General features: G+C 42.2%; 1 protein-coding gene across 4 annotated transcripts in view; it reads left to right on the top strand.

The window, feature by feature from the left end:
* Nucleotides 1–14,743, top strand: part of ENOX1 (ecto-NOX disulfide-thiol exchanger 1) — a 630,834-nt gene that overhangs the window by 591,265 nt on the left and 24,826 nt on the right. For all 4 annotated transcript variants that reach the window (XM_089899512.1, XM_089899514.1, XM_022574895.3 and 1 more), the window contains one exon: nt 3,016–3,118. In XM_089899512.1, the coding sequence (XP_089755638.1) occupies nt 3,016–3,118 (103 nt within the window). The remainder of the gene's footprint in view (nt 1–3,015; nt 3,119–14,743) is intronic.

Genomic DNA, 14,743 nt, shown 5'->3' with positions numbered 1-14,743 from the left:
TAAAAAAATTTATTTTATTAAAGTATAGTTGACTTACAATGTTAATTTTTGCTGTACAGCAAAGTGCTTCCGTTATACATATATATGTATATGTGTGTGTGTGTGTATATATATATATACACACACACACACACACACACACATTCTTTTCCATATGGTTTATCACAGGATATTGAATGTAGTTCCCTGTGCTGTACAGTAGGATATCGTTGTTTATCCATCCTATAAATAACAGTTTGCATCTGCTAATCCCAAACTCCCACTCCACCCCTCCCCCAGTTCCTCCCTTCCCCCTTGGCAACGACAAGTCTGATCTCTATGTCTGTGAGTCTGTTTCGTAGATAAGTTCATTTGTGTCATATTTTAGATTCCACAGATAAGTGATATCATATGGTATTTGTCTGTCTCTTTCTGAAGCATCTGAGCTTTTATATCATGCCTGAGGCAGGCTTAGGCTCTAGGACGCTTAGTCAGTAGTAACGCTTCTGAATGGTCACAAGTTGGTCCACTTCACTAAATGGTGTTAAAGACCCAAGTCTCTTGTTTACATGCTTGGACACACCTTTGACTATAATGGAAATGAGAGTTCCCCTTCTGTAGGCTCTTGAAGCCACCTTATTACAATATGCAATTGTAACTGGAACCTGCCTGATGAGCTTAAGTCTTGCACCGCTTCCTGGCAGAGCTCTTCTTCTCCCTCCGGGGGAGTCAGAAAAGCAGCAACATCTCCACCCTGGACAGAACTCACAGTGGTACCCAAAGGCTGAACCATCTGCCGAGCCTTGGTTCTGTGCTGGGCCAGGCCTGCTGCACTGCTTGCTGTTGTAGCCTGGCAGAGAGGTGTGTCTACTCCATGGTCACAGACGAGGACCATGCAGGAACGCACCATTTGTGGTTGGCAGAGCATATTCAGCCTGAAGAAATATTTCCACAGACTCTTAGTTTTCCATCCTCATGTAGCCAGCCCTAAGACATCGTCAAAGTAGCAGTCACTGGTAAGGCCTGTCTGGCTCCTTGTAGACTTGTTGATCCAATAGCACCTGCTGGAGCCTGCTCAAAGTGCCCTTTCTTTATGACTCCAGCTTTGGACATGGGGACAGGAGCCTTACAGCACCTTGACTAGGCTTAGTCTGGCCTGCCCTTGCCATCTCTTGCTGGTTCCTGATGCGCTGCCTGCCCTCTGTGGTTCATTTTCCTTAAAAAACCTGGATCCTTAACTGTGTGATGGCCTCAGGACACCACTCAGTGTTGGCAATTAATGTGGGCCTGTTCTCTGCTAAACTCCCCTCGGTAATTTCATTTGAACCCAGTTATCATCCAGGGTGTTAACAGATCACCCCTTCCTGGAGAGACCGTTTCCACTCAGCCATGAGCTTCATTATTTATATTTTTCTTAAATAATACAATCATCATCCTAGTTAATATTTTTTTTTGGACACACCTTTGACTATAATGGAAATGAGAGTTCCCCTTCTGCTCTGTTTCCTCCTATACCTCTTCAAGCCGTTAAAACACATCCATATGTCATTTCATCACAGAAGGAATTCCCTGTGACTTCTCTTTATAAAATATTCTGACCCCGTCTACATACACCTTTGGGTTTGTTGTTTTCAAGTTCTGGATTGTGTTTCTACTGGGACTGCTTCCCAAGATCCCTTTTTAGAAGTATAAGAGCATCTTTCTAGTGACCTTTTAAGTCTAACTGGCTCGACTTGCCTTGGACCAGTCTTAATTTGAATGCCTTCAGGTAGAATCTTTACATGCTCAAAATGCTCCCAATAATTTCCTATATTCTTTTATCTGGCCAACTTTGTTAATTTATATAAACTAGCTAAATATCTATCCTGTAACCAGTTCCAGTCCTGGGAACACCTGCCAAACCATCTAAGTTGTCCTTTGTCCCTCCCTACCTACCCTTTGTCCTTCTGACAGAGTCCTTATCATCTAATGGAAACAGTATCCTTAACTCTTTGTCCAATGTGCTAGCCCTTCTTTAAGGCCTATCTTAAGTGAGAAATTTCCCTCCAGTGAGATTCCACTACCCTAATGATTCTACCATCCCATATATGCAGGTCTCTGATCATTAAATTTGATCTCCTATTAAATCATTCTCCATTTTGAGTCCTAATATCAAGTCTGGGAGAATATGAGTTAAATCTTTTTCTCTGTTTTTAAATTAAAAATACTAAAAGAGGGCTTCCCTGGTGGCGCAGTGGTTGAGAGTCCGCCTGGCGATGCAGGGGACACGGGTTCGTGCCCCGGTCCGGAAGGATCCCACATGCCGCGGAGCGGCTGGGCCCGTGAGCCGTGGCCGCTGAGCCTGCGCGTCCGGAGCCTGTGCTCCGCAACGGGAGAGGCCACAACAGTGAGAGGCCCGCGTACCGCAAAAGAATAATAATAATAATACTGAAAGAACTAAAAATAGTCGAGCCTCAATGTTTCACATACTGGCTTGCTGTACAATTCTTCATTTCTAGTTTCCAGAGAAAACGATTCACCAACCTTTGCTTTATCTACCTTTTGCAGTTATGTATAAGGACATAGACTTACTCACCTTAAACACTCCTAACAACAGTTCTATCTCACCTTCCCAATAGGCCCTGTTTCCCCACACACTCACACAAATTACTTGCATAGTATTATAAATGAGTCTGTATATGCTTTTCAGGAAATTTTTTCATATTTGAAATAAAAACTTTGTTAAAGTAGCTAAAGTCAAATAGTTGTTGCTAACAGTTTTATCAAAACATGGATTAAAAACGTAAGATAATTGCACAAAATGTGCCACTTTTGCAAAGAGTTACTTAGTTTGCTGGGAGTAGTAGCTAGGAGGCTAAGTTTTAGAATTACTCTTCTACTCTTGGGCAAATAGATCAATCACTTATAAAAGTTGATCTTCAGTTATAAATGGACGTGATTACCTCTTTTTATAGAGTTTAAAAGACCTGGTGGCTTTTGTTGGAATGCACAGAATCTACATAAATGCCTATATGTTTTTGTTTTTTAACTTTATAGGAAATTAATGTGTTGACAGTCGCATTGGTCAACCAAGACCGAGAGAACAATATTGAGAAAAGAAGCCAAGGCTTAAAATCAGAGAAAGAAGCTCTGCTGATCGGTAAGGAAATTCTGTTTTCCTCATCTGTTCTCTCGTAGGTAATAATTCACTTACACAATATTTAAGTAATTCACCTCCAACTTGTTAATTTAAAAGCTTTGTCAGAGGTAGGATTAACTTCATCAAGATTGTATTACACACATTTCAAATTAGGGGCATGCAAGCCAGTGGGGACTTTGCTCTTCTGTAACTATGTATATTAGTTGGTTATCCAACATAAAACTGAGTACAAGGAAAACAGATTAACTTGCATTTCACATGTTATAAATCTGAATTTCAAAATGTGGACACAACTGGACGCCAGGTTGGGTTCAGTGCAAAAGTTTCACACCAAGCCAGATCCCCAGGCTCAGGAGCGGCCACGTCGTGAGGTCAGTCCCAAGGCCAGACCTGAAATGCTGATGATACAGGGACATCTAGACTACAGTGCTAGGCCAATCTAGGACAGTCTAGCCAGGCTTCCCTGCCCAAGTCTGGACTCATTTATCCAAGATAAATAAGACGAGCTGGACACTAAGGAAGGGGAAAGAAGCAGCAAGGAAGTTGCTGTTCACCTAAACATATTCAGCTGCCCCACGAAATACATCTAAGTTGGCTTTTTCTTTGTCAGGACCAGAGAAAGCTCTAAATATTCTCTCTTTTCTTATTTATTTATTTTTTACTGAAGTATAGTTGAATTACAATGTTGTGTTAATTACTGCTGTACAGCAAAGTGACTCAGTTACACATACATGTATACATTCTTCTTCATGTTCTTTTCCATTATGGCTTATCACAGGATATTGAATATAGTCCCCTGTGCTGTACAGTAGGACCCTGTTTATCCATCCTGTATATACCGGTTTGCATCTGCTAACCCCAGACTCCCAATCCAACCCTGTCCCCACTTGATAGTGATCAGCGTATACAAAAGCAGTACTTAGTCTCATAAGGAAGTCTTCTCAGTGGGGCTGTGGTGGTACCGTGCCTGGGACCCCACCTTCGAAGCCTGTATATTTAAGGCCGTCTCCAGAGTTCTCAAATCCAGAGAAGGAGAAGCCACCAGCTTCACTCCCTGATGCACAGCATTGATTCAAGCTGCACCTTGGCACTGACCCCAGTGTTAGCGTCCAAGTTTAGCCTGGCTCCTCTATGGCGTGATTAAGAGTGAGGAACGAGGCTGTTGTACACATGAGACAAACTGTTCTTCTGTGGTTTGTTATCTGGCAGGAGTACCGCCTGGTTGCAGTTTCTAAATATTGCATGCACTCACCTCAAAATGACAGGTGCATCAGGTCCTGTAGAAGCTGGCACAGGAGGAATTAAATTCAAAAGAGAGTCTCAACTTCATCCATCATCTATAGATTTTCTCAACTACAGGGTTATTGAATATGACATCAACTTAGAGCTACTCCAAGGAAAACCAATTATTTTTTTTCCTCTGTGATGATATACAGCTGTGATAACATGCCGTGCACAAATTTCATAAGACATGCTGATGTGCTATCGGTTCCAGGAACCCAAAATGAACCCGTATGTAGTTAGCAACTGGATTTTTCTCCTCTTGGAAAATGTGTCAAACTCTGACAACTGTTTCTCTTTCGCTCAGTGTGACAAAGTTGTGATTTCCCCCATGATACTTTCAGGGTATGAACAGAGCACGTAGTTAATGATCAGCAGTAAACTCTCCCTCTTTAAGTCTGAGTAATATAGACCGCTTGACGGTAAAAACATGGAAATGGGTATCCATTTTCTTTATTTCCTTCCTCTCACAATAGACTGCTGCTTCTCCTTTTATGTTCTACTTGGAGAACATAGTTCATTTACAATATCTGGTAAATAGTTACTGTATATATAGATAGATGGATAGATTATATATATACGCACACTATTTATGTTATTTTACATATATAAATTTATTTACAGTATATTATATATAAATTACTCTAGGTGTAGACACGGACACACATACACATACACACACACACACACACACACACACAGGTCTTCCTCAATTTATGATGGGGTTACATGCCGGTAAACTCATCATAGGTTTAAAATATGTAAGTCAAAAATGCATTTAATACACCTAACCTACCAGACATCGTGGCTTAGCTCAGCCTACCTTAAACATGCTCAGAATACTTCTTAGCTAACAGTTGGGCAACATCTAACACAAAGCCTGTTTTATACTAAAGTGCTGAATAGCTCATGTAATCTATTAACTACCCTCCCGAAAGTTAAAAACAGAATTGGTTGTGTGGGTCCCGAATGGTGTGTCGGTTGTTCACCCTCATGATCGTGTTGCTAACTGGGAACTTCGTCTCAATACCGCCGTCCAGCATCAGAATATGATACTGCATATCACTAGGTGGGGAACAGATCAAAATTCAAAATTTGAACTGTGGTTTCTACTAAATGTGTACTGCTCTCGCACCATCATGAAGTCAAAAAAATCGTTAAGTTGAACCATTGTAAGTTGGGGACCATGTGTACACACACACACACACACACACACACGACACAAACATTTTTTTTCAATCAGCCACCTCACAAGTTTAAAAACAATATGCTTTACACACTGTAGGTTAATGGGAGTAAATACGAGGGTTACGTTTATAACATGTCAACTCTGCTGAGGTCTCTAATATTAGAAAAAACTTAAAAATTGGTAAATTCAACTGTGTTTGGAATTAAAAATTTAGTAAGTCGGGATCTTCAATAAAAATTAGGTACAGCCAACTCCAAATTTTCCAGGCCTCTTCTCTCACTTTTGGTCTCTTAAACTGGTCCCTCAGATTAGCATTTGAAAGTTCAGCATTGAACAAAAGCAAAACAGCATGTGACACTCAATTTGAATGAATATATGAGACTGTTTAGGTAGAAGGGAGGCTGGAGACTTAAGGTTTGGTTAAATTTAGGAATTTAATTTTCCCTCCATTTCTCCATTACCTCTCCACCACAATATTTTATTTTACTCTGTTTAATGTAAGTTTTATTACAGATGTGACTTCCTGCCCAAACCCTACCCCCAAATTCCTAGGTACTTACACTGTTTTGTAGTCAAAGAGAGAGTAAACATTCAAAAGAATGCCAGGGTAGAGAAGAGTTTCCAAGACTGGCTAAACAGATCTTGCCGAAGGGTGCAGTTGTCCCCGCCATTAAACGTGCCTCTCTGCTAATTGAGTTTGGCCGTTCATGTTTTGTAGAAATCTAAATGTTGGGACCATAAAGACCTCTCCTGCAGCTTCTGGAATCCAGATAAGGACTGTGATAGAGACGGAATGACAGAATATGGGTCCAAAACTGCTCTGGACCAGGCTAGAGAGAGAAGGGAGTTTCTGGTGCTGGGGCTACTCTTTTCTGAAGAATACTTGTGGGGAGAATGATTCTGAGAGCCCCCTGGACTTCTGATACATCTGGAGGGGTCAGGAATACTCTGCAGTTTCCCTGGAATCTTCCCTTGGAATAACTAAACCCGTATGTAGGATACAGTAGGCCTGCTCTAAGTCACTCTAAAAGGCTAGGAGCACAGCAGAAAATCTCCCTTGTATTGGAAATGCTTATCGGCAAAATCTTCAGCACATGTAGATGTGCTATACGCAAATATATTCAGGTAACCCCCTGTTGGGACACACAGATGTTATATAAAAAATGCACAGTGGCACAAATCTTGATTGCCTGGAAGAGAAAAGGGGAGTGAAAGATAAGCTATTCAGATGGATTTCATCTACAGAAAACATAAAACTGAGGCTAGAGCTTCCTAAATAATGAGCAATCCTAGTTACTTGTGACATTAATTTATCTGGGCAAAAGAGTATATTCTTTCCAGAGATTCTCACGACCGTTTTATAAAATTGGTGTCTTTAAGACATATAAATTTTACATACATTACAGAAGATCAATGGAATTTCATCAGTAACACTACTTGGAGCTTTGCAGATTTCGATCCTGAGTCCCTTGGGAGACCCACCATGCTACCAAACTTTCTGCTTGACAGTGAACATAGCATCAAGTGCTATGTTCCAACTCAACTAAAGTAGCTAGGCCCTTAGGAAGCACTTCATTATTGATTGCTAGATTATTTATTATGCAGTCAATCCTTGTGAAGACAGGTTGGCATATAATTGAACCTAAAAGAATTACATTTTTATGGGAGTTTTGGAGGGTAGCATTTTATATCTCAAAACTGTATGGTAACCACACATTAGGTCAGCTTGACATTGCCTAGTGTCTATGCCAGAGCTCCTGGTTCCTTCCACATGTGCCCTACATGTTGGATTTGGCATGCGTTGAACTTGTGTGGGAGAGGATGAGTCAGTACTTCTGGTTTAGGACCAAAGCTTTGGAGCTGTGTTTGGTTGGAAACCCCTGGCTATTGTTATGAAGGAGAATGGATCAAAATTTTTTATTGACAGGCAAATAGCTCTGAGGAGATGTTGACAGTGTAACCCTGGGTCTGTATCACTCCATCTTCTCTTGCTCTTTAATTAATTCCAACACAACACATTTCCAATCCCAGCAGCCCTGACAGGCACCCTGTCAATGCTGGTCATCATTGTAAATCCCATCCAAATATAGTCAAAACCTTCTCAACAACTCTGTTTATAAAGTTGCTGTTCCAGACTCCCCCAGGCCCCGGAGAACCATCCTCACATTCTCAACGATCAGGCAAGCTTCTTCACATACCATCGTGACTCCTCTGCGGATCAGGACATACATATTATGGGGAACCAAGATGACTGTTCACATCAAGCCCCTCCCCTCCTACCACCACCGCCACCATTTCCATCACCATTTAACCCATCTCCTCACAGCCAGCCTATATCTGAATTGGAAACGTCCCCCCTTATACGTGGGTGTTAGGAAACAGATGAAGGAGATGTAGAGAAAAACAAAGAAGGTTGAGTGGCGCCTTTTTGGTGTTTTCAGTGAATAGAGTTGAGGCTATACTTAGTCCACCTGAGAAAAGTAATCCGGGGAGTGTGTTCTTGTCTGAAAGCTACTGACCATAAAGAATGAGTCATTGACCTAAATCTTGTTTCCAAGACACAAATGTCCATATCAGTAAATCAACAAACATTTGTCAAGAGCCTACTCTAAAAATCACCAGCCTTCACTGTGGAAAAGAATCATCTGGGCAGCCTGTTCAAAAGACAGAAGCTTTGTCCTCACACACAGAGATTCTGTTTATCGTAAAACTAACATCCAAGGTGATACTGAAGCAGTCACCTCTGGGACTGTGTTTTGGGAGCTAGTGGCCTGCCATGTACCAGGATGTATCTTGGCGGACGGTGGTGATAAGGTGATCTCTTCCCTCAAGAATTTTATAGACTAGTGAGAAAGAAAGTAGTTAGTGACCATGAAACTAAAATCAGAAATACAGAGAAGGAGCTATTTCTGCTGCAGATGCCTTGTGGGAAGAAAGGACAGTTGAGGGAGCCCTAAAGGATGAATAGAGTTTCCTCTGGTTAGATGGGGAGTTGTCAAGGCCATTTCAGATACAAGGAACAATTTACTGAAAGGCCCAAATACAGTCTCAGGAGTTTAGTTAAAATAAGACAGAAAGACAGATATTTTCTAAAAAACTAAAAACCTAACTGTACAAGATCAGGTATTATAATCACCGAATAAGTAGGAAAAACTGCTTTTTGGAAAATTAAAGGTTTTTAGAATCCCAAGGCACTTAGAAACATCAGACCAAACCACAAGTGTTTGATCCCTCTTCTGCTACCCACTCCCAGTCTTGTCTCTCTCCACGTCTCATAAATGCTTTGTCACTCTGCAGCCACCCACAGACAACTGTCCCCTAGTGGCTTAGTGGGAGACCCAGATTTCACATAACCCCTCCCTGATGGCTCTCAACTTCTGGTCAGTCCTCTGTAGGTTTCCAGCTAATATGACTGTGTCTAGAGACATCTATTCCTCTGCAGAGCTGAGATTCCTGGAAACAGATCCAAAAGAGTCTTGCTGTGATTTATGTCAGAGTGTTCTGCCTGTGTTTTCCTCTAGGAGTTTTATGGTATCCAGTCTTACGGTTAGTCTTTAACCCATTTTAAGTTTATTTTTGTGTATGGTGTTGGAGAATGTTCTAATTTCATTCTTTTACATGTCGATGTCCAGCTTTCCCAGCACCACTTGTAAAAGAGACTGTCTTTTCTCCACTGTATATTCTTACCTCCTTTGTCATAGATTAATTGGCCAAAAGTGTGTGGGTTTACTTCTGGGCTATTCTGTCCTGTTCCATTGATCTATATATCTGTTTCTGTGCCAGTATCAATACAATTTTAAGAATAAGAGTCCATAAGAGAAAAAGAAATCTGTATATTATGTTGAGATATGTTCCCTCTGTGCCCACTTTCAGGAGAGTTTTTATCCTAAATGGGTGTTGAATTTTATCAAAAGCTTTCTCTGCATCTATTGAGATGACCACATGGTTTGTAGTTTTCAGTTTGTTAACGTGGTGCATCACATTGACTGATTTGCGGATACTGGAGAATCCTTGCGTCCTGGGATAAATCCCACTTGATCCTGGTGTATGATGATTTTAATGTGCTGTTAAGAGTTGATTTAGTAGTATTTTGTTGAGGACTTCTATATCTATGTTCATCAGTGATACTGGCCTGTAGTTTTCTTTTTTTGGTAAAATATCTTTGTCTGGTTTTGGTATCAGGGTGATAGTGATGGTGGCCTCACAGAATGAGTTCAGAAGTGTTCCTTCCTCTGCAATTTTTTGGAATAGTTTCAGAAGGACAGCTGTTAGCTCTTCTCTAAATGTTTGGTAGAATTCGCCTGTGAAGCCATCTGGTCCTGGACTTTTGTTTGTTGGAAGTTTTTAAATTATTGATTCAATTTCAGTGCTGGTGATGGGTCTGTTCATATTTTCTGTTTCTTCCTGGTTCAGTCTTGGGAAATTGTACCTTTCTAAGAACTTGTCCATTTCTTCTAGGTTGTCCATTTTATTGGTGTAGAGTTGCTCATACCAGTCTCCTATGATCCTCTGTATCTCTGTGGTGTTAGTTGTAACTTCTCCTTTTTCATTTCTGATTTTATTGACTTGGCGCCCTCTCTCTTTTTTTCTTGATGAGTCTGGCTAAAGGTTTATCAATTTTGTTTATCTTTACAAAGAACCAGCTTTTTGTTTCATTGATCTTTTCTATTTTTTTCTAAGTCTCTATTTCATTTATTTCTACTCTGATCTTTATGATTTCTTTCCTTCTACTAATGCTGGGTTTTGTTTGTTCTTGCTCTAATTGCTTTAGGTGTAAGGTTAGGTTGTTTGTTTGAGATTTTTCTTGTTTCCTGATGTAAGGTTATCTCACTATAAACTTCCCTCTTAGAACTGCTTTTGCTGTGTCCCGTAGGTTTTGGATCGTGGTGTTTTCGTTGTCATTTGTCTCTAGGTATATTTTTATTTCCTCTTTGATTTCTTCAGTGATCCATTGGTTGTTGCAAACACTTCTGATTGGTTTCCCAGTTTCCCTTTTGTCTATTCACCATACAGCAGCTTGAATGAAAATTTGAAAACATAATTCAGCTCATATCATGCCCCTGCTTAGAACCCTTCCATTGGTTTCCTGCTATGTTTAGAGCTTAATCCAGCCCCCTTACACTGGGGCCCTACGTGATCTGGCTCCCCACCTACCTCTAAATGCATGCTGCACCACTCTGAAGCCAAGTTTGTTCCTGCCACCCCATTTCCACCTCAGGTCCTTTGCACTCGCTGGTGCCTATACCTGAGTCACCTTCCCCCAGGCTCTCTGTGGCTGACCCCTCTTCATCTGACACACGGACAAATTCACCTTCCTTGACCTCCTATAAAGCAGCCCTCCACCAAGCTTGAGGATACTCCCCACTCCTGTCTTATTACCTGTTTTGTTTTCTGCAATATGCCCACCACTCTCTGAAAATATCTCCTTTTTTCATCTTTGCATTTATCGTCTGTGTTGCTTACCTAGAATATAAGTTCTCCAAGAGCAGGAACCTTGTCAGTCTGGGCAATGCTGTGTCCCTAGAACCTTGGCATCTAATTGCTGCTAAGGAAATGAATCAGTAAAAATCTAGCACTACTTGGTTAATTGAAATGTCACTCCCTTGGTCTCGGTGACATCTAAACATGCGAATAAACTAGATGATGTTGGTGGGAAAAGCTCAGAATGCCTTTATGTGCTTGTTTAAATGGGCCTCTTCCTAATGAGGGATTTGCCACATGCTGTCTGGAGCTGGTTTGTGTGTCTTTCTCAAGTAGTGTTTCAGGCCCTGAACTGTACAGGAAACTCAAGAGTACTGACAGCCTCCTCTATTCCTTCTTTATTTTCTTAAATTAGCTACTTACAGTTGTGTTTTCCACTGTTGGGAAGCCCATTCTTCAATGTGGAGACCTCGCTTCTCCATGGAACCAGCCAAGACCAATTCTCGAGTCATCCCTTTGGAGACCCACCAGTTCAGTAATGGCTGAGCTCTCCACCCTCAGTTCCTAGTGCTCCTTTTACCCAGCCTCTACAGTGTTTATGGTCTTCCAGAGAACCATAAATAGTTTCCAATTCTGGGTTGGTAGCATTTTTCATTGGATTTTGAGTTACAACTATCCTTTTTTTTTTTTCCCCCCATTCTCAGGAAATATCCCAGTTCCTTTAAAGGAGCTTTAAGAGACTTTAGTTTGATTGTTTAGGAAGCTTCCCCGAAGTGAATCTGATCCAGAGCCAGGGCCTAGAAACTACATTTTCTCAGACGCCGTGACTGATGCTTCTGTGATGCCACTGGCATGGGCAGGATCAAGGGGGGGAGGAGGGGTGCAGTACTTGGGGGAGGATGACTAAGGGTGTTCCCATTTCCACTGCATCTCTAGCGATACTGAAGAACTTGGTTGCCATCCAGAGGAAAAGCTTGGAAAACCTTTATTTAACTACCTGCTTTGACCCCCACATGTCTTTAGTGGCAACTGCTCAACTTTTATAAGGAAAAGCTAATGGCTTGTTATTATCAGCTACCACCGAGATGGTTCTAAATACTCTCCTAGGGAAGAAAACTCATGTCCAGATTAGGGTTTCTAATCTGATTTTAGAAAGATATATAGAAATCACATGTGCATTTTCCCCTTAGCTTTATGAGCAAAATAGTTTCAATAAAAAGTTTCCAATGCCCAAAATATCCAAGTTACTCTGTCCTGACTTCATAACAGGATGAGTTAAGGGCAGGAATCACTGATGAATAATTCCTCAAAGTTACCTGGTGTTTGAAAGAGTACCACATCCTTGGTTAGCACTGGTAGCAATTTTTAAGGGTCTTATTTCTCCTGATTTGTCAATAATAGAAGAGTAGAAATGTTAAAGAAGTACACTGGCCATTCTCAGTTCTAGAGGATAAATTCATTCAACATACATTTATTGTAACTGTATACTATATTCCTGCTACTGAACCAGAACACACAAATACTGTCTAAGGGCAGAGTTCCTTGGGGTTACAGACCCAAGATTAGGGCGGTGGGACAGTAAACAGTGAGGGAGGCCATCATCACGGAGGCAAGAAAAGCGGCCACCCCAGGTCCTCCCACTTCTGGTATCCCTGAATTTCCTCCTTCATCTTCTTAGGTCAAGAGTTGTCTGGGCTTCCCTGGTGGCGCAGTGGTTGAGAGTCCGCCTGCCGATGCAGGGGACACGGGTGCGTGCCCCGGTCCGGGAAGATCCCACATGCCGCGGAGCGGCTGGGCCCGTGAGCCATGGCCGCTGAGCCTGCGCGTCCGGAGCCTGTGCTCTGCAACGGGAGAGGCCACAACAGTGAGAGGCCCACCTACGGCAAAAAAAAAAAAAAGAGTTGTCAGCCACTCCCCCATAGCCCCCACCCCCATCCTCTTCTGAACCATCCTATTCATTCTATTGGAGGCATTTAACTGACTTCATGTCACACTCCCAGGGGCATTTATAGGAGAGGCTGCAGGTTATCCAGGAGATGTTGATGATTCTTTGTCCTGTAGGGATATTAACATAAAAAATGTTTTTCTCTATTTGCTGGGGCCCTGGGATACTTGAAAGGCTGCTCAAGCCCGTCTACCTTCTGAGATACCCCCTTGTCCCATGGGAAACTCACACATTCTTGTCACCCAAGGCTACAGCACCCCACCGCCTCCCCTGTGCTCGGCTGGCACAAAGCCAGATTAGTCCGTCTGCTGCCTAAGCGGAAGTCCAGCCAAGGAAAGGAATGTGCTTCGCCGCCTCGCAGGGCCCCCCCATCCCCAGTCTCTACAAGCCGCTCTCTTGAGGCGCTCCCTGGGAGCATCGCATTTAAGAGAAGAGAAAAGCTTCTCACTGGGAACACCCTTGCCTTCTCACAAAGCCAGCCAGCACTGACTACTCCTCCCTTCCCCATCCTCCTTTCCTCCTTATAGGGGGCAGGGGTCTGCCTACCGTTTGTTGGAGGCTCTCTGTGGAAAGCAGTAGACATAGCACCACTTGTCCTCAGCCTGGGACAGCAGGGAAAGCCCCACTCACCATCCTGAAATAGAAGCAGTTCCCCTTGGGAATTCCCTGGCAGTCCAGCGGTTAGGACTCGGTGCTTTCACTCCTGAGGGCCCAGGTGCAATCCCTGGTCGGGGAACTAAGATCCCACAAGCCACGCAGCATGGCGAGGCCAAAAGAAAAAATCAATTCCCCGTAAGAATTCTGCCCCCTCTCTCCCACTTAAGGAATGCAAATGGAAATGTTATTTTTTTAAATACTTCTATTCTAATTTATTTTCTAAGTAAATCATTCATGGGATTCTATACTTTAACTCTTATTGGTAACGCACTTACTTATAGTGCCGCCTCACGAGATTTGAGAATTTCAGACACAGGGAAGTAGCTGCCAGGTCTATACAGTTAAAACATAAATTAACAAAGTGGTAGGAGGCGGGACAAAACAATCCCACTTACGTATATTAAAAATGGCTATTTGCCACTTAAAGAGATTAAAACTACCATTGTTACCTTCTGTCATCACCATTATTTCAAAAGAGAAGGACATTTTAACAAAAAACGAAGAACATAATCTCAGAATAAAACAGTAGTTCTTTATATTTCAGGGAAAAGGTCAGTCTCTGAAGACTGAGGTTTTAGCTTTATGGAGAAATGTTAACTAATCGTCTCTGTGTTCCTCATTTCACTGTCCACCAAGAAAACCCACATAAAAGCAGCGTTCTGAGGATAGGTCTCGAAAGTACTTGTGTAGACTCTCTGGGTCTCTGCTCTCAGCCTAAGGATAAACTGAGAACTTTTCTTTAAAAACCGACACTCATCCAGAGCATCGCAAGCATCACACAGGAGATCAGGGGGCCATGAGACCCTATCCCAGGTCAATCCAAGGCCACCCTGCAATTCATAGCATGACTTAGTGCAGAACGATGTGCTCGGCCTGTGCTTGCCCTGTGGGTCTGAAGCCTCTGACCTTCGGCTTTCGAGCACCAAAGCATCACAATAAACAGAACGTTGAGGCCTTATCCTCAAATTCGATTCATCTCAAAGCCTGTTTCAGAGAGAAGCCAAAAGTGTCAGTCTGAACCCAGTTTCTTAACAGATAGAAGCATACAGCCTATGGAGTTGACGTCCTCATTTTCACCATTTTGATTCTGGTTATAAGAGCAGGGAGGGTAGGAGGGTAATGCTTTTACGTC

This window comes from Delphinapterus leucas, chromosome 18, assembly GCF_059928025.1.
Source record: "Delphinapterus leucas isolate spDelLeu-1000000601 "Yukka" chromosome 18, BTC_Dleu_Yukka2, whole genome shotgun sequence".
Taxonomy (NCBI): Eukaryota; Metazoa; Chordata; class Mammalia; order Artiodactyla; family Monodontidae; genus Delphinapterus; species Delphinapterus leucas.
The sequence above is the reverse complement of the archived record's forward strand: the minus strand, read 5'-3'. Positions and strand labels throughout refer to the sequence as shown.